General features: G+C 52.2%; 7 protein-coding genes across 7 annotated transcripts; 4 read left to right on the top strand and 3 right to left on the bottom strand.

Moving 5' to 3' along the window:
• Window positions 1-69: 69 nt before the first annotated feature.
• Window positions 70-2,138, bottom strand: POX_a01035 (putative catabolite repression protein creC; the record flags this gene model as incomplete). The annotated part of the gene is made up of 6 exons (XM_050109965.1): window positions 70-128; window positions 211-286; window positions 345-545; window positions 605-890; window positions 943-1,879; window positions 1,988-2,138. 6 exons carry the CDS (start codon window positions 2,136-2,138, stop codon window positions 70-72), a joined length of 1,710 nt encoding a protein of 569 aa, XP_049973733.1.
• A 362-nt stretch (window positions 2,139-2,500) lies between these two features.
• On the bottom strand, window positions 2,501-4,967 carry POX_a01036 (Mitochondrial Rho GTPase 1; the record flags this gene model as incomplete). The annotated part of the gene is made up of 3 exons (XM_050109966.1): window positions 2,501-2,841; window positions 3,025-4,905; window positions 4,958-4,967. The coding sequence occupies 3 exons, from the start codon at window positions 4,965-4,967 to the stop codon at window positions 2,501-2,503; spliced, it is 2,232 nt and encodes a 743-aa protein (XP_049973734.1).
• Window positions 4,968-7,022: 2,055 nt separating this feature from the next.
• Window positions 7,023-8,509, top strand: POX_a01037 (SH3 domain-containing protein; the record flags this gene model as incomplete). The annotated part of the gene is made up of 4 exons (XM_050109967.1): window positions 7,023-7,065; window positions 7,156-7,259; window positions 7,342-8,420; window positions 8,488-8,509. 4 exons carry the CDS (start codon window positions 7,023-7,025, stop codon window positions 8,507-8,509), a joined length of 1,248 nt encoding a protein of 415 aa, XP_049973735.1.
• Window positions 8,510-10,858: 2,349 nt separating this feature from the next.
• On the top strand, window positions 10,859-13,497 carry POX_a01038 (uncharacterized protein; the record flags this gene model as incomplete). Its single annotated transcript, XM_050109968.1, has 2 exons — window positions 10,859-13,138; window positions 13,204-13,497. 2 exons carry the CDS (start codon window positions 10,859-10,861, stop codon window positions 13,495-13,497), a joined length of 2,574 nt encoding a protein of 857 aa, XP_049973736.1.
• Window positions 13,498-14,536: 1,039 nt separating this feature from the next.
• On the bottom strand, window positions 14,537-16,240 carry POX_a01039 (uncharacterized protein; the record flags this gene model as incomplete). Its single annotated transcript, XM_050109969.1, has 3 exons — window positions 14,537-15,265; window positions 15,415-16,107; window positions 16,184-16,240. The coding sequence occupies 3 exons, from the start codon at window positions 16,238-16,240 to the stop codon at window positions 14,537-14,539; spliced, it is 1,479 nt and encodes a 492-aa protein (XP_049973737.1).
• Window positions 16,241-18,006: 1,766 nt separating this feature from the next.
• POX_a01040 (uncharacterized protein) lies at window positions 18,007-19,153 on the top strand (the record flags this gene model as incomplete). Its single annotated transcript, XM_050109970.1, has 2 exons — window positions 18,007-18,119; window positions 18,205-19,153. The coding sequence occupies 2 exons, from the start codon at window positions 18,007-18,009 to the stop codon at window positions 19,151-19,153; spliced, it is 1,062 nt and encodes a 353-aa protein (XP_049973738.1).
• A 2,303-nt stretch (window positions 19,154-21,456) lies between these two features.
• Window positions 21,457-21,615, top strand: POX_a01041 (uncharacterized protein; the record flags this gene model as incomplete). Its single annotated transcript, XM_050109971.1, has 1 exon — window positions 21,457-21,615. The coding sequence occupies one exon, from the start codon at window positions 21,457-21,459 to the stop codon at window positions 21,613-21,615; it is 159 nt and encodes a 52-aa protein (XP_049973739.1).
• Window positions 21,616-21,767: the final 152 nt, after the last annotated feature.

The following is a 21,767-nucleotide window of genomic DNA, read 5'->3' on the forward strand; positions in this document are numbered from 1 at the left end:
ATCTGGAATAAACTAAAAAAAGCCTCCATCGTAACCACCGTAAGATTTATCCGCCGCACCCTACCTAAGTCAAAGACGGTGATCTTTAATGATACTATCTCTGGGTCGTTCCCAAGTTCGGATATGTCCTGAGGGTATGATGTTAGCGTTGACTTTTCCTTCTTGGGTGCTTTCTCCTTTGTTTCTAGTCCCCGACCACGCATCACGTACCTTCTAAGGAAGAGGTCATAATACAATCATCTTGAAAACCAAGCCAGCAGACAGGGTCTTCACCAACAACTTTGGACTGAAGTCACTGTCAGTTTCGGCACACATCGTCAACCAGTCGGGAAAAAAAAACTCACCATAATTGGAGGTAAGAGCGCCGTCCGAGACCGAGGTTCAACTGGGTGACTAGCCAGGGGATCTGGATCGTCTTCAAATTTCTCCGTCAGTCCAGAATCGGACCTAACGCGATTCGCACCACTGTCCGCTCGGTGACGATTCGAGGTCTGAGTGCTTGGCACAACGATACTGCTGCGATGTCGAGCAGAATGTTGATGATGCTAGATAAAAATAGCGGTTAGCCCATGTGACGGAGCGTAGCGGGCAAGAGAAAGCTCACGGCACGAGGTCGATGGAGCATGCCGACACTAAAATCCCACAACAGTAGCCGACAATCGTCTCCAACGCTACCGAATCGGTAGGTCTTTTGGTCGCAGCGCCAGGGATCGAAAGCTACCGCCGAGACCCATGAGTTATGGCCCTGACATCGTGCAACGATGCGTCGCTCAGGGAAAGACCAGATTGTGACCAAGTCGTCCTGGCCTCCGGTCACGATGTACTTTCCGTCGGGGGACCAGCACACACATATCAAGCCACCGTAGTAGCTACGAAAGACATCCAATACGCTGGTCTATGTCAGCGAATAAACCAACATTACACTAAGGCAGCGGAGCATACTCTTCTTTCAAATAATCCAGGAGTCGCAGCGAGCCGTCATCTAGAACGACTGCTAGATGCCTGTGGTCTGGTGAAAAGGCGAAGTGTGAGATTCGCTGATTGGCCAATTTCCAGAAGGAGACCGGGTTGGTCTTCTGGTTTTTGGAATTGACGGATTTCAGGATCTCCAAAGGCATTCGAACATGACTGGCCTCGGAAGACAAAATGTGCTCAGGGGTAAACAAGGCGTCTTCCTTCTCCTTGTCGTAAATAACTAGCCCGCCATTGGCATGAGACGCTAGAAACAAATTCTCAGAGCCAGGTAGCCACTTGATATTCGTGACCGGGGAGTTATTGATGACGCCATTCTTGTTAATACGAGCATATTTCTGCGACATCGGTTCGTACCAGATGATGTCGCCCGCCGAGGAGCCCATGACGATATCGAGGTGTGACGAAGTCTTGGTCACTTCATTAACGTCGTGGCAGATCATGTGCGCTTTTGTGAAAAGAACTTTGGTCAAGTGTTCTTCCTTCTGCGCAGAGTGGAGATCGAGCCACTGGAAGGCTCGATTGATGTTAGCAAACGCGAAGACACCAGTCGGGTCGCGATCGTTGAGGCGCTTCGCCGAGGTTTCGTTCGTGATCACTCTGGATACAAAGGATGAACTACTCTTGATGATGTTGTTCTTCGGTTTCCGCCGTTTGTTGGCATCCTTTGCTGGTCCTGCGGGGGCTGCAAGGGCCGCATTTCCATCGCCAAAGGGCGGAGCTGTGATTCCCGATTTCAAAAATGTCGGGGGCTTCCTTCGCGGGTCAAGGCTCACGAGAGAAAGCTTAACACCTGCCGTAGGTGGTGACGGCTCTGTGGCCAATGGGTTGGGGTTGATGATTGGCGCCTCGGATGGATGAGGAGGTGGCGTTGCGAGAAGCAAGTCATCTTTCAGGGTGTAAGTGCCTGTAGAAGAGATAATATAACCAGTCAATAAGTCGGCCTACTTGTGTGAAGAAAGGGTATTTCCGAAGAAGGCTCCCTGGAAGACCAAGACCCCCTATCGGCACTGACCTTCTCCCACTTGCAATGGACATCCCCCCTCGGGATGGGTGATGATATTATTCGTCTCGACAACTGGTACCGCCATACCATTGGCAGCACCCGCCGCGTAAGCGACAGGGATGGTGTATCGCGGAGGAGGTGGTGGTAAAACGCTGTTCATATTGCCGAGTCAGCGATTGTAGGGATGCAACAGGCGTGTTCACGTCAGAATGAGCCTGAGAATGCGCAACTCCCAAATCGGTCTGCCCCGACGCTCAATTGAGAGTAAATCCAACGGTCGCATGACCTCTCATTTGGGCTCCGATCATCTCGGGATGCAAATGACGTGCCCTTCAAATGAAACAGGACTTACAACATGGTCGCAATTCCCTAGCGTTCTTTTCGATTTGGACAGAGACCGGACGGGGTATTGAGATGCGAGTCGCTCGTCCGTCTCCGGAGTAGTGCACTCGCCGTGATCGACCGGCTTGATTACAGAAATGACTGGGCGAAAAAAAACTTATCAACTGAGCTCCCGTCAATTCAGTCGAATCCCGACTCAGCGAAAAGGTGATGTACGATGACGCTCCGTGTTCGGGCGCGGGCAAATTGGTTCACTGGCTGCACCAGATTGCGCAGGTTGGCCGCGGACTGAGAGGCACAGCAGAAGAGGGATGTGAGAGCTGAATGAAGAGCGATATTTACAACAGCGAAAGTGCGCTGGCAAGTGACGCAGACGAGAATCGACGGTGAGAGCTGCGGAACGTGTTGCGATCTGCGAGGCGTGGTCTGGGGTAAGTCGAGCGGAGAAAGCAAGTCTCGTGCCTGGGCCAGCAGCGGGGAAGCCGGGCGGACTCCGAGCGAACCGAGCTTGACGGCATCTTCTGGAAAGGTAAAGGAACCGTTGCACTATGGAACGAGACTCTTTTCCATTCTGCCACAACTCAAGGATGCAAAAGTAAATGTGAGCCACTTGAGATCTGAGAATAAGGAAACTGGATTTAAGAATATCTTCGGGTATTGATTCTACAGAAAATGACACTGGCAAGCTGTCTCTCAAGTCCCACTGCCACTGACTCGGCGCCAGATCATTACGGCTGCAGCTCCCGCGCAAACCACCGCGCCGAGTGCGATCCCCCACGACATCCATTTCCCTTCAACGTCCTCCTCGCTGCGTGGAAATGCTGTGCTGGGCTCCATCGCAGCTTCGGCGATGTGCACAAATACTTCTTGGATCGAGGACCAGGTGACGCTTACATGAAGGGGCGGACTGGGCATCTTCAACATGGCTGTGTACTCGTGAGGCTGGTATTCGGCCCGCTGCGTGGTCCGATCCAAGTCTGCCTTGAGAGCAATAAAGACACTCGGGAGTTCTTCGAGATGAGGGTATTTTGCACGCAAGGCGGGGATGTATGCAAACGAATCCGGGTCAGAGGAATCGTAGGTATAAGCGACCACGTCGCATTGGTCCAGGAGTTTGGTTTGATTCTCAAGCAAGGCTGGTTCCAGTTCTCCCAGCTCATCCATGATCAAGTAGCACTGCCTGCCTCCAGGAAGCTCGACAGTGTTGACAGCGGTGCGAGGTTGAATAGTTGGATGATAGGTCGTGCTAAATCCTCGTGAGAGCAGCGCATCCAGTAATGCAGACTTGCCCGACCCAGGGGCGCCGAGGACATGACACTGGACAACATTACGGCCGACCCGACCCGGGCGCCGCCGCCGCTTGCGAGGCCTTGTCACTTTCAAAGCGGCGGTGGTGGAAGGGTTGCTTCGGTCAGCGGATTCAAACCCTAGGTAGGCAAGATATTCCAATGTGGTCTTCGGGGACATGAATGTTGTCATACTCCACTGGGCAAGCCACCCTTGTAAAGTAACATGCCCTGCTTCATTGCGAACAGTGGAGGATGGGAATGAGCCATCGGCCCATGACGCGGGTATACCCGGTGTGGGGGCAAAGAGAGATTCCAATTCGGCACTATTCAAGCCGCCGTCGTTGTCCTTGTCCGATAGCAGGAAGAGGTTGACGAAGAAACGGTATCCTTCTGGAGACAACTCAGCTGACGCATAAGGGGGGACTTCAAATCGTGGGTGGAGGAAATTTTCTTGCAGGGAAAGATTATCGGTGTACTGGAAGGCTCGGAGGATGATCCAGACTGTCTCATGGCGACCCTTTTCGGCGTAGAGTTTGTTCAGATAAATGAAACCGCGGCAGTCAATACCAGAATCGGTCACAGATTCAGGAAAGCCTTTTTGAATTGTCTCTTTGATGTGTGCCAAGTCCTCCTCACTCAATGGCTTTCCAAAACAGCGTGTTTGGAAATCTCCAATTTCTTTGTCCGATAGGTATCCGTCTCGGTCCTTATCACTCAAGTAGAAGATGCGTTGTAAGGCGGAGACAGCAGCTGGTTTGAGGGCGGCTTCTTTTGAATCAAACAAGGGTGCGATCGGGTGGGTGACAGCTTTCTGGCAGACGAAGAAAGCCTCGTTGACGTTTCGGTGTTCTCTGGCGCTTGTCCGAATGCATGAGTCAATCTCCTTGAACTCTGCCATTAGGGGCAACATCTCCTCTTCTATGACTTGCGCCTCACTTTGCTCGCCTGCGAGGTCCGATTTGTTTGCGCATAGAACCACGGGGACGTTGACCCCCAGCGACCTGAAGTATGGAAGCCAGAACAACGCCACGCGTTCATAACTGTAGTGATCAGAGTAGACCAGGAGGATCACATTAGACTTGCGAATCTCCCGCGCCAGGTTATTACGTTCTTGTGGCACGGCCGATGTGTCGACGACAGTGGTGGTGGTAACGTTTTCAGGAGTTCCGATGGTTGGCGGGATCGTAATTTGAGGAAGCACGGGCTGAATTTTATTCGTGACGAAGACACCTTTCACGAGAGAGGTGATCAGGCTAGATTTGCCTGTGCCTTCGTCGCCGCAGACGCAGATGCGAACTGCGAGGGTTTAGCTGATATTCCCAGTGAGCACCATGCAGATGGATCTTACCGGTCGACATGGCTAAGTTGTTCTGTTGGTGCTGCCTGCTACAACATTGACATGACCACAGCAGAGCCACCGAGTCGGCGATATCCGAGAGGGCTAAGGTTGATAGTCAAATAACAGCGACATGCCCGGCACTGACAATGCCGACTTCGCAAGCTAATGGACGTGGTCGCGGGTTGTCGGTGCCAAGTCGAAGTGTGGGTCCCAGGTCCCTGAGTCTTCCATGACCTCACATTTCCGCGCTCCTAGTCAGGCACCAAGGCAGCTGTGCAGTGCCTAGCCCTGGATCATCTCCTCTCGGAGATTCTATCAATATCGAATAAAGCACATTGATTTTGTATGGGATTGGTAGCGTCATGATATGTACCATGATGGAACTTATTGGTTCTCAAGACCTACCGACAATCACATGGTTTCAAGCCGAGCTTATAAGCTGCGAGGATAATCTTCTATCTGAACGCAGCGACTCCGACGCCCCTTTGGACTTCTTGAATCGGCAACTTTAGTAAAGTGAATCAAGAAATATCGGGAACTGCAGCGGGATGAGCTTCACTATTTGCTTCAGGGTGTGTTTTAGGAATACCGATTGCTATTCGTATAAGCGCCGCCATTATTCCTACCGTTTCTGTTATTTGTACATATGGTAGCTTGCGAGGACTTCTCGATATACTACCAAGAGTAAGGTAGTCACCTACCTTAGTTGTCCAGGATTACCGTCACTCACATGCTACTAAGGTTCTGAAGGCTGTCATGTGCGTCACAGCTTTGCGCAGTGATTCAGAGCAGCTGCTTATCAGCTCCGTTTTACACAATAGCAGCAGCTAGCTGAGAGAAAAGGTCACAGACTACTTCTTCCTTGACACGGGATCTAATCTCGTGTCTTTCGAGAGTCTAGTCCCGACTAGTTTTTCCTTGCTGAATGCACATTCCCACCAAGTGTACAGATTCTAGGTAGGGTCTAGTGCTCCCAGAACGACGTTTAGCCAAACTTTGGCCGTGAAGGCTTGCCTGTATGTGTTCTTGCTCCGGAAATCCTCTCTGTTCCATGCCCACAGCGAGCACCCTTGAGCTCGCCTCTTCCCATCACAAGGAAATGGGGATAGAAGTACGGTCAACCACTTGTTAGTTTCTCGGTCACAGATCCTATTGTATGTGACCCCAAATTACTATTTTACTTCTGAACAGAACTTTCACTTGTCTTTGTGGCGGACGATACGATAGTCACCCATGGGCTCACCAGGCAATTGACATTCTAAGTAGGAAAGAGACCACTTGGACGATTCTCTTCTTCTCGAGAGGGAACATTAGCTATGCACGGGTCCTGCCTCGCAGTCAAAGCCAAGGGCGAGGGATTCATTCATGTTTTTCAGTGGACGTCTACCGACTCCATCAGAATAGACGGTCCCCTCTTGGAGGACGTGCCGTCGGACAACGAGCTCTCCTTCGTGCACACAAAGAATGAAAGCGACCATATTCTGGTTAATGACTCTTTTGGCGTAGTTCGAATCATGGACTGGGCATGGAATCAAACAACTGTAGGGCCAGGGTCTTATATTGGCTGTGCATAATGTGGCTAGTAGCCGAATTCTACAGGGATCTATGATTCAGCTGCGAATGAAATGCGTGTACCCGGAAGCTCCATGGCCACGTGAATTTCGTGTTAATGAGTCGGATTGTATGAAATGGATGATGGTGGTGGACGAGGGATGAGAATCCCGAGGATGGCCTGACTCCATACCGTAGATGTCTATGCAAGCCGAAGACTCAGTGGTCCTTTGATATTATGACTGACCTCTAAACGCTCGGCTCTTTGAATGCGTCAAATCCTTTGCCGGCAGCGCTGGGTACGAACCATGCCGCGCCAACCGTTACCGGGCAGGCCCACTTGACGGTGGATGGCTGTTGATCCGCGCCCCATCTGACTAACTGCCCGACCACTTCCACTGAAACTCCGGTCTGCCCGCACTTGTCTTGGTAGCATCAGCCTCTTCAGCTTCCCCTCTTTTGCCTCCCCAACTCCCTACCTCATTCCTCGCCATTAGACCTCTTCGCGAAGCGAACAGTCACAATGCCGATGGGAATTCATAACCCGCTGCCATCTTCTTTGAGCAGTACGTGTCATCTCGCTCCCCGAATGTGTGCTTCCCCGCAATTGTCGCACGGCGCCTCCGGCTAACCCGCAACTTTCTTCACGTGAACAGGCGAATGTAAAAAGGCGAGCAAGATTCTGACCTCCTTCGTGGACCCCAGACAAGCCTTTGGCCCCGACAAGGTCATCCCACCAGAGATTCTAGCTGGTGCCAAGGTGAGCAGATTTCACAGCTTTCGCGCGGGGTGGTGACGATGGTGGAAGGTCTCACTTGGCTGACGTTCTCCGTTCCCGACAGGGTCTCGCGATTCTCACAGTCCTCAAAGCCGGTTTCATCGGCTCTGGTCGATTTGGGTCCGGTATTGTTGTCGCTCGTCTCGGCGATGGCACCTGGTCCGCTCCATCCGCTATTGTCACTGCCGGTGCCGGTGTCGGTGGCCAGATTGGTTTTGAGCTGACGGACTTTGTCTTCATCTTGAACGATGCGTCGGCGGTCCGCGCATTCTCGCAATTCGGAACACTTACGCTAGGTGGGAATGTCTCTCTGGCGGCCGGTCCTGTTGGGCGTAATGCCGAGGCCGCGGGCGCAGCCAGTACAAAGGGTGTCGCGGCGGTCTTCTCATATTCCAAGACCAAGGGTCTTTTCGCGGGTGTCAGTCTCGAGGGTAGCATGCTTGTGGAGCGTAAGGATGCCAATGAGAAGATGTATCAAAGTCGCGTGAGCGCTGCGCAATTGCTCAGCGGGAGTGTGCGACCACCCCCATCCACGGACGCATTGATGCGAGTGCTCAACTCTCGGGCTTTCCAGGGTAACGCTCGCGGTGCTGGAGACTCCATGTACAACGATATGCCGCTCTACGACGACCGTCATGATGATGTGGTCTGGGAGGGTCGGAGAGGTGACGCTTATGGCCAGGGAACACGCAGTAACCGCAGCCGCGCGAGTACATTTGACGATGCTGGTGGCTATGAATACCGCGACAAGCCCCGGCGTGCGAACACCTCATGGAATGACGACGTGTATGACCGCCCAGTCGGGGGCATGTCTCGTTCCGCGACCACCCGTGGGTTTTCGAATGAGTCAATTGGAGACTACGGGCGAAGTCGAAGCAACACGGCCCCCATGAATGATGATTACAGCTACTCAGACAGTCGCCCCTCCCGTCCCACGGCGCCCAAGCCCGTCTTTGGCCAAAGGCCGGGCCAGGGCGCTGCTCTTCGATCCGATCAAGCAGTGGCACTTTACACTTTCGATGCTGATCAAGATGGCGACCTTGGGTTCAAGAAGGGTGAGATTATTACCATCTTGAAGCGCACTGATAAAGCGGAGGATTGGTGGACGGGCCGGATTGGTGATCGCGTGGGCATCTTCCCTAGGTAAGCGACGACTCTCCAGTATGACCACTGCTCCCCGGAAGATATCTATATTAACTTGATGTCTCAGTAACTACGTCGACGCCTCCTAGCCAGCTTTTGTTCTCATTCCATCCTCATCTTCTGTTGCGTGATTCGTATCTGCCCACGGGTGTCTCTTCCACTTTTCCCTGATGTTATCGGCCATGCCACCCTGATTCCCCACTCCATCCTGAGTTTCCAAGGATTTGATCGGTTGTCTTCAACATGTCGGGGCGTTTGATTCATGTCGTCCACCTTTTTCCAACTTCGTATTCATATCGTTTAGTCCTGTGCCAAAGGGTCGTCACCATATTCCCTTGCGTCCTTGATCAGATGTCATTGGTCTTTCTTCGACGGCTTGGTGCCTTTTGAGCGTGTCATTCAGGTCCTCCATCTCTCTTGTTGCATTGTTCCCACGAAATTCCTAAAATAGACCTGATAAGCCTCTTCTCGCCCTGAATCACTGAGATTTGCTCTCAGGCTAGACCTTTCCAACCAAGGACCTCTCACCAAGGGGCTTGGCCGTGGCCAGCCCGTATGATCAATCAGGGAGGGAGTGGCAGATAACTCGCTGTGGCGTGCACCGTCTTTCATCATTGGGGCACCTGATGTCTGCCTTTGTGAAAGATGTCAAAATTCATCCGCGCTTTTGACTCTTGGCGATCGTGACAGAGTAAGGTAGAATAGGGATATCCTTGTTCCTCTTCCGAGCCTTGAATCTCAGGCAGAAGAACTTCTGTCGTCTGCAGTCTCCCTTTCGTGATCCCTGAGCCTTGTACACCCTGGAACCCATTTCCTGTTTTTATGGATCAATTTACAGGGCGTACATATTGACAGATCCTTTGATGAGGTGGTAGGCGGCTCAGCTGCAATCCGCAGGATGGGATGAACATTCGTGCCAGAGACCTGGCGAGTGGTTGAGCGGAGAGACCTCGGCCGGATAGTTTGTACCAAGTCACCATGTACAGTGTACATCCCTCCTGTCCAATTGGTGTGCCTCAAACTTCCGACTCTAGATGTACCCACTACCCAGTCTCACAAGCTGGTTTCAATTGACCATTCGTAGAGTCCACAGAAGTTTCATGGCATTTCCCAAGCGGCTGGAATCTTACAAAGTGGACAACAAAACCGGAACGCCCCATCCAACGCTCTCGAAACAAGGTCGCATGTAGATCTTCGGTTATGCTCCGATCTGGCCCCCGTGGAACCCGAACCCTCGACAGTCGATTGCAATTGGGATCGGCCCTCTTCACGAGAAGCCAGCCGTGGAGTCGAGTCATGGCCTAGACTCTTCTCTACTGTTGGTCCTTGATTTAACTTTTTGCCCTAGTCCATGACCACCTCGTGGGTCTGGTGTAGAATACTATCTAGGCACCGATCACGTTTGGCCGATGGCTCTGGGAAGCGCTATCGACCAGAGCGGCTGCTTTCCATGAGCCCAAAAGTGGAGCCCGCAGGCCACCGATGCCCTCGTGCAAGTCATCCAAGCGGAATTTCGAAAATGAAACAGGTGTTCATCATGCGCCTTCTCTCTCATTCCTAACTCTGCACATCCGGTCGTTCACCTCTGTGCCAGGAAAAGAAGAACGTGGTGAGGAAGTCGTGCTGTCTCTCACTCCTTCACGTCAGGTGCTCTGGCCATCAGTCGTGACCTCGTGGTCTCTTCCTCTCCGCCCGACGGTTTCTCCAACGGATTCGAAACCTCCGCGTCCCTCCACCCCCTCCTCAGCCCAGCTTCGACTTTTGCAGAACCTGTGGTCGCCCACCTTGAACACGTGTGAATGATCTTTCTTCTTGGTCGCTTCACCCTTTGCCTGTCAGATTTTCTCATTCGCATCCTACAAATGACCCAACAAGAGCGATAGCTACTGGATAGCCCGCACCTCCTCCATTCAAGTCCCACAACGCTTTCTCGCCGTGAACCCTCCCCGCTTCGATGATTGTGCATCTTGATCGGAACGTAGCACATTGATTTGGTTCTTCTCCGGCTCCATCCAGGCTTCGCCGCCCACTGGGCTCCCAGGGTTGTTTTGCTATCCTCTGATTACTGTATAGCTGGTTCCCATGCAGGTGAGTTCTTTCCAATCAATTCACACTCTCCTTGTCCGGCCGTGTACGGGGGCCGAGACTCCGGCGGTGCCGTGGATGCGGTGCCTGTTTGGACATCCACCCTCTCCGTCGGAGTCGTATTTCAGACATCCTAGGATGCGCTTTCAATGAATCCCAGTTCCTTGTCGTCAGGAATACCTGGTGCAGGTGGCATTTTCATTGGCTGTGCACTGTGCTTATCGAATTTCGGTTGCATTTAGGCTACCGCAAGGGCCCCTGAGGCTAGTGGAGGACACACGACACGACGAGGCCATGTCACACATCTATCAATTAGCGATCCGAGCCACCATGTGACTGAGGCGATCGGTCACATGTACGACGATGACTACGAACCGATGGAGTCTCGTAGGCTCAGCTACATCACATCACCGTCCAGCGAGTCCATCACGACCGTACAAAGACAGGATGCCGGCTTGGAACCTTCGCTGTCGCCTTCGAGAGCGACACACCGGTCACCTACCGAAGGGCATTTCAAGCAAACGAATGGAACCCTGCGACCACCTCTCGTCGGCCAACGGTCTTTCGATCGAGAGAGCGAAACAGGGTCACCCGATTCGCCAAGGTCTCCCTCCGAAACCGCGACTGCTTCTTTCCCATTGAACGATATTGAATACGAATCGAATCCTGCCGCCGTAGTTCAGGAACTGAACAATCTGGCTGCTATTCGACGAATGTCTATGGACGCCGCGCTGGCAGGTGATCCCGATCTCCCTTCTTTCGGCGGCAATCTTGCAATTCCATCACTACCTCCGTCACCGTCCGCCGATGAAAATGATGCGTCAAGACTGTTTTGGGTCCCGGCTAGCCTGCACCCAGAGCTTGCGCCAAAGGAATTCAGGAGCTTTCTGGAAAGCAAGGCGGATATCATTAAGCGCAAGTCAGGCGAATTCTCGTCGTCGCTCTCGGCCCAAGGCCATGGATCCGATGGTGGTCTTCGCCGGAAAAAGTCTATGTTATCCAGACAGATCCAGGATTCACACGGATACAGGGACGGCGCAGAACGATTGGAACGACAACGCTCGCAGTCCAGTCGGCGGGGAGCTATGTTAAGTCCGAATCTGCAGGAATTGGAGACTCTGGTTGACGAGACAAGTGACGACAGGGATCCGTTGGTGCGAGGGCTTCAGAACATGAGCATTGCAGCCGACGAGGACCAGCCAATACTACCCCCCGCGCCACCGGGCCACAGTCTGCGGCGATCCACAAGGACCCAATATAAAAAGGCGAGCCTGAAGAAAGGCGAAAAAGTCCCTTATTCAAAGAGAGTCGGAAGAGCGCTCTCGGAGTCGGCACAGACGGGATCTCCCTCGCCCACTTCACCGTTGAACGAACAAGCCGACCAGGGAGTGGCTCGGGCATCTACCGACCCGGCATCTGCCGCAGAGCGAGCAATGCGATCGCCGTCGATTTCATCTCACGGCCCAGCTGCTGCACCAGGCTCGCCCATCAGCTCCACCTTTGATTTGGCAACGGGTAGCCCAGAGATCGAGCAGTATGATGCATCTTTCAGTCGCTCCGACTCAATTGCAAGCGACCCGGGGCCTCAATCCCGAGAAAGGCATTCCAATGTCAGACCCAATGGCCGTTCGACCTTGGTCACCCCTTCGCCCGAAAAGAATATCCCCGCAATCATCGAGACTCCTCCGCCTGAAAGCAGTCCAACACCGCGGAGTCCCGTCGTGCAGCCGCCCCTATCACCAGATCGGGACACCTTTTCTCTTCCTTCCGGCAAAACATCCCCTGTGCTTGATTCTCCACCTGCCAAGCGGCCTCCATTGAATCGGCAATCGGGTAAAGATTCAAGCTATAGCCTTGATGAGCTCGCCAATCAACCGCAGATGGTACCCGGTAATAGCACAAGAACGGACAGTCTTTCATTCATTCCCACAGCGCCAGAAGACCGAAAATCCGAAGACCGCAAGTCGGAAGGCAAGAAATCCAAGAAAGATTCGGAGGGCCGAAAATCCAGCTGGCACTGGTTGAGAGGCAGCGAGGAGAAGGAGAAGAAGAAGGAAAAGGAGAGTGAAGCCAAGAAAAACAGGTCAAAGTCTAACGAGAAGCCTCACGTCACTGTGCGGGTCGAGGTCCCAGCGGCCTCGGAAAGCATTCCCAAAGGCAGGGAAAGTCTTGTTCTAGATCGCCTCGACCCAAAGCTGGAGGAAGAGCGGCGAAAAGACGGTGTTCGTCGTACATCCGGTGACTCCAAGAAAGAAAAGGATGGTATTTTCTCGTCAATTTTTGGCGGTGGACGCAAGAAGCACAGTGGAGAGAGCCACCACCGCAAGAACTCATCCCGGGGCCTCTCCCCAGAGCCTCCCGTTCGTCAATTGCGACCTGATATCGACTACCCTTGGACTCGTTTCACGATGCTGGAGGAGCGTGCAATCTACCGGATGGCCCACATTAAACTTGCTAATCCTCGTCGCGCCCTCTACTCGCAAGTCTTGCTGAGCAACTTCATGTACTCGTATTTGGAGAAAGTGCAGCAAATGCATCCCCACATGGTCGCGTCATCAAGCTCCCAGCAAAAGTCGTCATCAAAGTCACGGGATCAGCCTGACGAGTACCAGCAGTATCAACGATACCAGGAGGTCAGTCAAGCCTAATATCTGATAGGTGTGATGTTCAACTACTGACAGCCCTTTGCCGCGCATAGCAGCAGCAGCAACAGCAACAGCAACAACTCCAGCAACAACAGTACCAGCAGCAGCAGCAATACGGGGACTCTGGATATGGAGATTCCATGTACGACTACGAGGATGATCAACAAGACCATTATCAATCCAATGGAAGGTCTGGACAGCATGGCTACGATAATAGCCACCACTACACCTCAAACTCTTACGGCTATGGCCACTCGTCTTTTGGAGATGATTGTCAGCTCGATGACGATGACGAAGATGATATGTGGGGGACAGGGGCGGGGACTGGGATGGGAACCAGGCACTAAAGGTTTCCGATCCTTTTTCCTCAAAAGCATCACTGTGTGCAGTCCATCTTTTGATATAACATCGCTTCTCTCCCACTGCAACATCACACTCTCCCTTCAACCGTTTGCAGGATGGCTTTGATTCTTGTTGCAGAAGCCAAGGATTTTCTCACCTTCGAGGAAATTTGCGGGTTTCCCAGCTCTTTGGCTTTGGGTGCCGGGATTACACATCCCTCTGACTTGGTAGCAAATGTATAGTTTGCCACACGGGTCTTTTCTCCCCACCATCTGCAAGGTTCCGAAGCCTATGCTACACGCTTTGGGCTATTCCGGCTCTTTATACAGGATGCACTCTCGAGTCTCCATCCATTCTCACTTATTCCCACCCAGCCAACCTTCTATTGTTCCTTCAACCATGTACCTTGCTCTCTCATTTTGCGGTCTCTCCACATAGTCTGTTTTGCATGCATTCCCTCTCATTTCTCTCTTACTCTTTCCGCATAGCGTCGGGGGTGTTTCTAACGTTAGAACTTTTCCTTGTCTCCAAGTCACTCGTCTTTTATCTGACTGTTTTGCCTCCAAGCATTCCGTTTTCATGCACATCCTTATGATTGATCACCGTTTGGGCCTTTTCTGGCTGGGCATTCCATACTTGGGTCTGAACAGAGTAGATACCTATGATTTTACTCATGAATACGGTGCATTGTGTGACTAGTCGGCTACCCTGAATGGACATTCACCGTTAAACTTTATACTTTTTGGAAGGAGGCAGTTCTGGTTAAACAAAAAGTTTCCCGCCACCAAGATTGCTCATTACCATGTCTGTACCCACTCCGTGCTGAAGCCTTTTTGTCCTTGAACGGGGGGGGGTAAAAACATTTCGAATCCATGTGGTATTGAAAAAAACAGAGTTGAACAGAATATCCAACCTAAGAGAAGGCAGGGAAAAAAAGGATTAGGAAACAAAAGGTATCTCCCACGTTGAATATGAATATGCTAAGTGTAGGAAAGTGATGAAAAGTTGAGGACGGGGAAGGAAAAGGGGAAGGAAAGCCCGCACTTATACGCTCGACGAAGCCGAACTGCTCGACCAGGATTTATGAAGAGCTGGCCAGTCCACCTCAACACCCAATCTCAGATGATCCGAGTTCAACTTCAAATCATCCAACAAAGAGCTCTGCTGCGAGAAATTGAAATCGTGCTGGTACTCATATAGCCATTGCTTCAAAGTTTTGCGCTGCAAAGGGTCAGTAGTAGCCACCCACGCCACGCTCAGGCAAAGGATCATATATCCCGAACCAACGGGACGCAAGCATTCTGATTCGTCATTAAGGACAAGGAGTTCCTCGACGTATTTGTAAGCATCGGCTTGGAGAGAGGCGGAGTGCACGTCGAGGGACTGCAGCATGCAGTTGAATAAGAGGGAGATAACGATGCCGAGGCCGTAGACACGATCATTGTGCACGAGGAGAAGACGTTCGATCCAGGTCTTGCGGGGGCCAGGTGGGAGGCCTTGAATCACCGAAAGATCCTTTGTGATTCGAGCTTGTTTGAGATGGTCAACGTCGAGTTTGCAGGTGAGATACATGGCCCATAGTTCGTCAAGGACGCCAGTGGTGTCGAGTCCGGTACGAAGAAGGACTTTGGCTCGACGCATGAGGTCGGGAACTCGAGAGAGGTTCAAGAGTAAGCGCCCTTCGGCTTTGTTTACGTCATACTTGATGGTGATGAGGGTATCCCATTCTTCTTGGCAGAGCTCAATATTTCTGTTGAAGATCCCTTCAAATAGCTAGAGCGCATGCTGATTAGCGTCGGGCGAACCAAGGGTCAAAAGTGGGTCTCCCCAAAGGCAAGTCGCACATGCACAACACATGAAAAAGACCGTGCAAGACAACATTGTCTTGGAGGGGGGAAGGGGGATGTTTATGTTGTACTCACCACCGTCCCTGACAAGCACAACTGCATTTTCGCCTCAAAGTCGTCACGAGGGCCAAAGTTCTTCCGAGCCTTGAGGATCTGAATCGCACCCTGTGCGTGCCCAGACCAATGCAGGCTATTATGAGCACCAATCAATGTGTGACAGACAAGAAGAAGCATCACTGCTGCGAACGTGTTGGACTCGTGCGCATGGACCGGATCATCCAGATAAACTCGGAGCGTGCGCAGTGCAGCCGTATATTTGGTCAAAGTCCGCACAGTTCCATGCAGGTGATTACAAAGATCGGCGTGTGCGCTCGCTACGGCTTCTGCCGCACGGTCCAATGCATCGTTCGTTCCAAGTCGGCGAGGAATGTCCTGCATAAAGAGGCCAAAGCTCCAGGCAAGGTTCCACCGAAAGTCGGTGGAATAGTCAACTGTCTTGAGGAAAGCACTGGCCAATTTGGCAGTGCTATTCGTCAAGTCTCCTGGAATGAAATACCCGGGACTAGAGCGATCATGCGAGCCGAGAGCACCATTGAAAGGCGTCAAGTCCGAGTGGGTGGCTGATGGCAACGGTTTTGCTTGATGATGGGTCTGAAACTTCTTGACGAATTGATTTTCCTGCTGGAACTTGTAGCGTCGCTGGCCTGAGCCTTCGCATTTGATCTTCAAGCGGAGACAGCGGCCGCAAGAGGGCTGTTTCTCGTCACACTGAGCAGCCACGCATGTCAATCACTGAACGGGCCGAGACCAGATGCCGATCTGGGGTGAGGGTGGATTGCGGTACCTTCTTTTTCTGCCTCCGGCACGCCTCACACGCCTTGCCCGATGGGACCCCTGGCATTTTCTACTGTCGTGTCCAACCAGAATACTCGAGGACCCAAGATCACGCTCAAATTGTGGAGTAACGAGATAGGGAGGGGGGTTCAGAGCAGGTGCCTGCCATACGAGAAAAGGAAGCGATGGTCGTCACTGAAGGGCGTGTACTGCAGGTCCCTGGCGACAAAGCTGAGTTTCTTGATGTCAGGGTGTCCATTCTGAGTTGGATGGGCCGCTGGGGGTACCGTGGGGTTATGGTTGTTCGAGAGTGACGAGGGTTGAAGGTTTGTGAGCTGCGGACTCATTCAGCCTGAGCGTGGAGAGACAGTTGGAGCTAACCGGATCTGGCGAGATGTGCCGCTGTGGCGGCGAGACTACGTGGTGATTGATCGATCAGGTGATTAACACTTGGCGTGTGGAGCTGTCGTGGGGGCCAAAGTCGAGTATGTAAAACTTTCAACGAACCCCATCGATGTGTACCGATTGCAGGGACGACGTCGATGGTCAGTCACCGCAGGGGCTGTTGGGAACTGAAGTTTCGCCCCCACTAGACAAGCATAGCAAGAGATGAAAAATACGGCGATTGTGAAGCGGCCAGAGAAAGAATGAGCCGTCGGCGAGATGTCCAAATCATACTGGTGCAGTGATGATCGAAGCCAAGAAATCGACGACGGGAGCCCCGATAACCTCATTCTCATCGGTGGGACCTACCTAGCAGGTTTCAGTCCGCGGCTCTTGGGTGGCTCACTTTTGAATCGCAGCTCCTGATCTAGGCAACATCATGTAATGAATGATTCCCCGAGGGGGATAACCTCAGGTAATTTGGGGAGGGGGGGACTGGCAGATATATATAAAACGTGAATGCGCGTCCCATCTGCTTGGCATCTATGTCTTTTGCAGTGGATCATGTAGAAAGTCCGGGATCTTGTAATGAGGTGGGAGCGAGAGATACGTCACACGCCAATATTGATGCTTATAACTTTTCACCCAAGCACCAATCCACTCGAGGGACTAACCTCTGGGGGGTTTAAACTGTGCACCGTTGTGTTGGGGGCTCTAAATATTCCGACCAAAGAAACGACCTATCGGGCTGACCGATATGAACGCACTGTGCAGATCGTGACTTTGCAACTACTTTTCCTCATTGAGGCTTGGAGATACTCCTCTCAAATGGCGTCCACCCAGTCCTTGTTGCGATTAGTTCGACGTGGAACCTCCAGATTGTCATAAGTAACTTTGGTGGTAATACCTACATCATGTAGGGATCTGGTATCTGACTGTCCCTATCCTTGCCGGACAGGACATGCACTTCTGCTTGAAGGACTCCTACACCGTCCTAACACAAGCCATGGGTTTCAAGTTATCGATTATTGGGTCTGACAAAACATCGAGAAAGACAACCTGTCTGTCATGACTTACAGCATATAGCAATACCTCATTCATCTTTATCTTGTAGGGCGTTCCAGTTAGTCTTCAGGTAAGGCAGACCGCCGAGATGAGGCTCAGCCCGGCAAATTGGCCTCATGCCGGGGCTCAGTCAAACTTTCTTTTGACTTCCCTCTTTCGGCTCGATGAAGCGCTCTCAGCCGTACTTGGCCCCTTCGATGTAGATCACAGCCACCGATATGATGGTACGGCTTACCCTCAATTCGAGTCTACGCGGAGGCGGGTCGTCAGTTTCTTCATTGCATAAAAGGAAACAATCACCCCTCGCATGTCATGGGTGTACTATTTGGGTTGAAGTAGACTTCTTTTCTCTCTCTCCCCTCTCTCTGCCTGCGGCACGAAAAGATGTCCGATAAACCGACCATCGACTACTACAAATATGATCCCAGTCATATCGCTCCCGCGGTCTTCGCCGGCGTGGTAGGAATCAGCTTGATCATTCATATATGGCAGAATTTGTAAGGATTGACCATGACGTTGCATCTAACGGATTAATTGTGCTGTGGACGAAAGTTCCTAACATATCCTTTCCCATATAAACAGCCACTATCGTTTCTGGAGAGTCACCTTCTGGCTATTCTGGGGCAGTTTCCTCTTTACAATTGCCTGGATTCTCCGATGTATAAGCAGTTATCATACGGGACAAAAGGGTCTGTTCATCGCTCAAAGCGTCTTCATCTACCTGGCACCCCCAATCTACTCGGCAGCCGCGTATAACATCGTGGGCCGATTGATGAATTACCTTCCGATGCATGCCGTCTTTCATCCCGATCGCGTTCTCATCGTCTTTGTCTACCTGGGCGCACTCGTCGAGGCCGTCACTGCCGCGGGTGCAGCACGACTCGCAGCCGCAGGCACCGATTTGAAGAAATACAAGAGCGGAGGCGCCTTGATTGCCGCCGGACTCATTCTTCAGACCGTGGTGGAAAGCATGGTCATTCTGGTCGTCGCGACTCTCCACCGTCGCGTGGCCAAGACTGGAACGACTCCGCGCAATGTCAAGACAATATGCATGACCCTCTACGGGACTTCCCTTTTCGTCATCCTCCGGTGTATCTTCCGCGCCGTGGAGGCCTTTGAGGAATTCGGCAAGGTTGGCTGCTCCAACGATTGCGGTCCCATCCTCAGTAATGAATGGTATCTCTTCGCATTTGAGCTGGGACCCATGTTAATCTTCACCTATTGGCTCAATATCCTGCACCCGGGCCGATACCTCCCTCGCGACAAGACCCGGTATCTCGACCCGGATGGCCGTACCGAGCGAATGGGGCCTGGCTGGACCGATCGTCGGGACCGATGGGCAACCTTTGCCGATCCACTTGATTTTGAAGGCAAGATCAAAGGAACGGTCTCTCATGATGAGTTTTGGCTGCGACCTCACGAGTGGCCTGTCTGTGAGGATGGCAGCTTCGTCGACGGGACGGCCTCCAACACGACGAGGAGCCCGACGGACAAGGAGAAGATGTCTTTGAATCCTCCTGTCACGGTTTAGTTTCAGCTTGTTCTCCAGTACTGTTTCTGTTTTTTTGGAATCAAAGCTCCAAGTGTTCCAAGTGCGCTTGCTCCTCCCGTCTCATGTTCGACCGCGCCGGGAAATCCTTCTGGGCCCTATCCTGGGCAGATTGTTCCTTCTCCTCTCTTTTCTTTTTTATTTTTTTCACTTTCTTACTCCCTTCCTTTTTCGTGCTCGCTCAGCGCTGGTTCTGCCCATTGGCCTACATTTTGGGGTTTTTCGAGGATAGACCTTGCTTTGTATTTATTAGATCAGTGATTGCTCATTCAGGACCTCTGTCCACTTTTCACAATCAACTGAATTGACTCCATTTGAGAAGAAAAAGAAGGAGAGAAAAAACAAAATCCCACAAGACTTGGACGTGCCTCGGACGAGTGGAGGCAAGGTGACTAGCCCAATTTCCAGCCCTGTGCCAAATCCAGACTCTCGCACAGGATCCTTTTGCTGCTCCATCGGGGAGGGAAGATCTTCAGTGCACAGCGGATCGATCAACTGCAACTCCGCCTTTACGTGCGAAGCTGTCACGTCAACTGCGGGAACGCCACGCACGGGTCCTGATCTGTAGTTGGCGTGCCACAAGTCGGTGATAAAGCGATGGTCGTGGAGACCGGAGCCAGTCATCATCCTCAATTAGACTCAGGATGCTCCCTAGGTAGATACAGTTACACATGACCCAGGATGGCGATCACGTTTCGCAGCATGAAGATCTCAATCAGAACTCCTGCTTGGCTACGATGAAACGAGCTGGGTGAAAAAAAAAAAAAAACAAGAGGCCCAACGATCCGGCATTGGGCGTCCAAGGCTGAAAATAGATCCTTGCTCAAATCACAAAACGCTAAATCGTGACTAAAGCTCCCTCTCTATTCCTTCCTCCAGCTCGGCATTTCATTGCAGCGCGATGAAGAAAAGCCCCCGCCGCGGTCCCGCATTAACTTGGTCCTTTAGTCCAGTCCGAATTTGATACCTGATGGGGCAATTTTCTGCAGCCTACGGAGAGTCGAGTGCGGTCGGGTCTTTGTCCATGTTCCCACCATCAATAGCAGGACAGTGTATCATGCATTCCCTTCTACAACGATGGGGGTCAGTTCGGTAGGCGCAATGGGCTCCTTGCGGTAGTTCCGTATTTTGATCGCTCTCGGTCTTGTTGCTGAAAGCGGATGTCCCATTTTTCAGGCACGCGCCAGGTCCTTGCAGCGTGGAAACATTGGACTGGCGCACCTACTGCGGAGAGGCGAAGTGGGAGAGGGAAAGAGTCTTGCATTTTTGGGGTAGACAAATCAATGAATCTAAATGGACTGTTGAATCTGACCCATCGAGAGGGTGGACGATTCTTTTTTGGGGGGGGTTGAAATGGAACCACCTGGAAACCATCCGGCGCGTGGGAAAGAGGGTAACTGCCGGAGTGAGTGGAGAGTGCCGAAATGCTCTTTTCAAGCTGTAAGGGATTGCGGGCCGGCGGGCAGTGATATCCATTCATGGGATGCACCACGCACCAGAAGCGGTTTAATGTATCCAGACTGGACAAAGTTGTCGTGCGTGTGAGTGTGTGTTAGTCTGGGCGAGGCAAGGAACCAGTCGGGAAACGTGGAGTTTGTCTTTTGGCTGGATATTGCCGCGAAAGAATGGATGTACCTGGTCCTACAGTACCGTCGGACCAAAGGCTTGAAATTGAAGCTTTGCTCTAGAGCTCGATGACGCATCCATTGCTATTCTATTTAGTACCTACGGTACTCCCTAGTAACAAGTGTTGGTTGAAGAACGCGACCAGGCGATTACCCAATATGGTCAATGCCGAAGAGCGTGTCCAGTTGTCCAACCCACCCCGATGCAAGCGGACAGTCAATAGACCGACGCAGTAGAAGGGGAGAGGGGTTTGGCATGATAGCTGTTCAAACCACCCAGGTTGTCCATGAAACCCAGAAGACTGATTTTTCCGATCCTTGGGACATGACGTTCTGCGTGACAATCAGAACAGGCAGCTTTGATGCTGCTGGACAAGAAGAGTCGGTTACCAGTGCCTTGAAAACCAACGATAGACTTGGGCTTCCGTTCCCCCTCCCATGATGAACGAGAACGAGAGGATAATCACCAGGCGGGGGATTGCCGATAGGTGCACGAGGCCAGCGTGATCATGATTGATTGTTCACGAGTCATGAACGTCCCGGGAATTAGCCGCATCGTGCGGCCAGCCGCTCGAGCCACTAGTCCTAGATGAGTAGGTCTCTAAGTAGCCATTCACTAGCTTCCCGTACGCGACTGCGAGTCTCCTGCGCCGGCTCAGTATGGCGACTGGTTGGAGAACTGAGACATTGGCGAGTGGGTTTGGGGTTGCAGAGTGGGCCGATTGCATGGCCGAGGCCTCCGCCCCCCCCCCCTTCTTCCCGGGGGAGGCTGCCACGTTGGTACCTGCGAACTTCCAAGGGCGAACTACAACCTGCTGAACGGCGAACGGGCGGTGGTGCATCTCACCCGGGGGGCTACCCTGAAACTCTCGATCCTGATCCAGAATATCGCCCAAAGTGGAGATGATCATACCCGCCTCACTGGCTGCTGGATCGGCTGACCTCTTCTCATTGGTTAGTCGGTTTATTAG

The sequence above is a fragment of the Penicillium oxalicum genome, chromosome I, assembly GCF_001723175.1.
Source record: "Penicillium oxalicum strain HP7-1 chromosome I, whole genome shotgun sequence".
In the NCBI taxonomy this organism is placed as follows: Eukaryota; Fungi; Ascomycota; class Eurotiomycetes; order Eurotiales; family Aspergillaceae; genus Penicillium; species Penicillium oxalicum.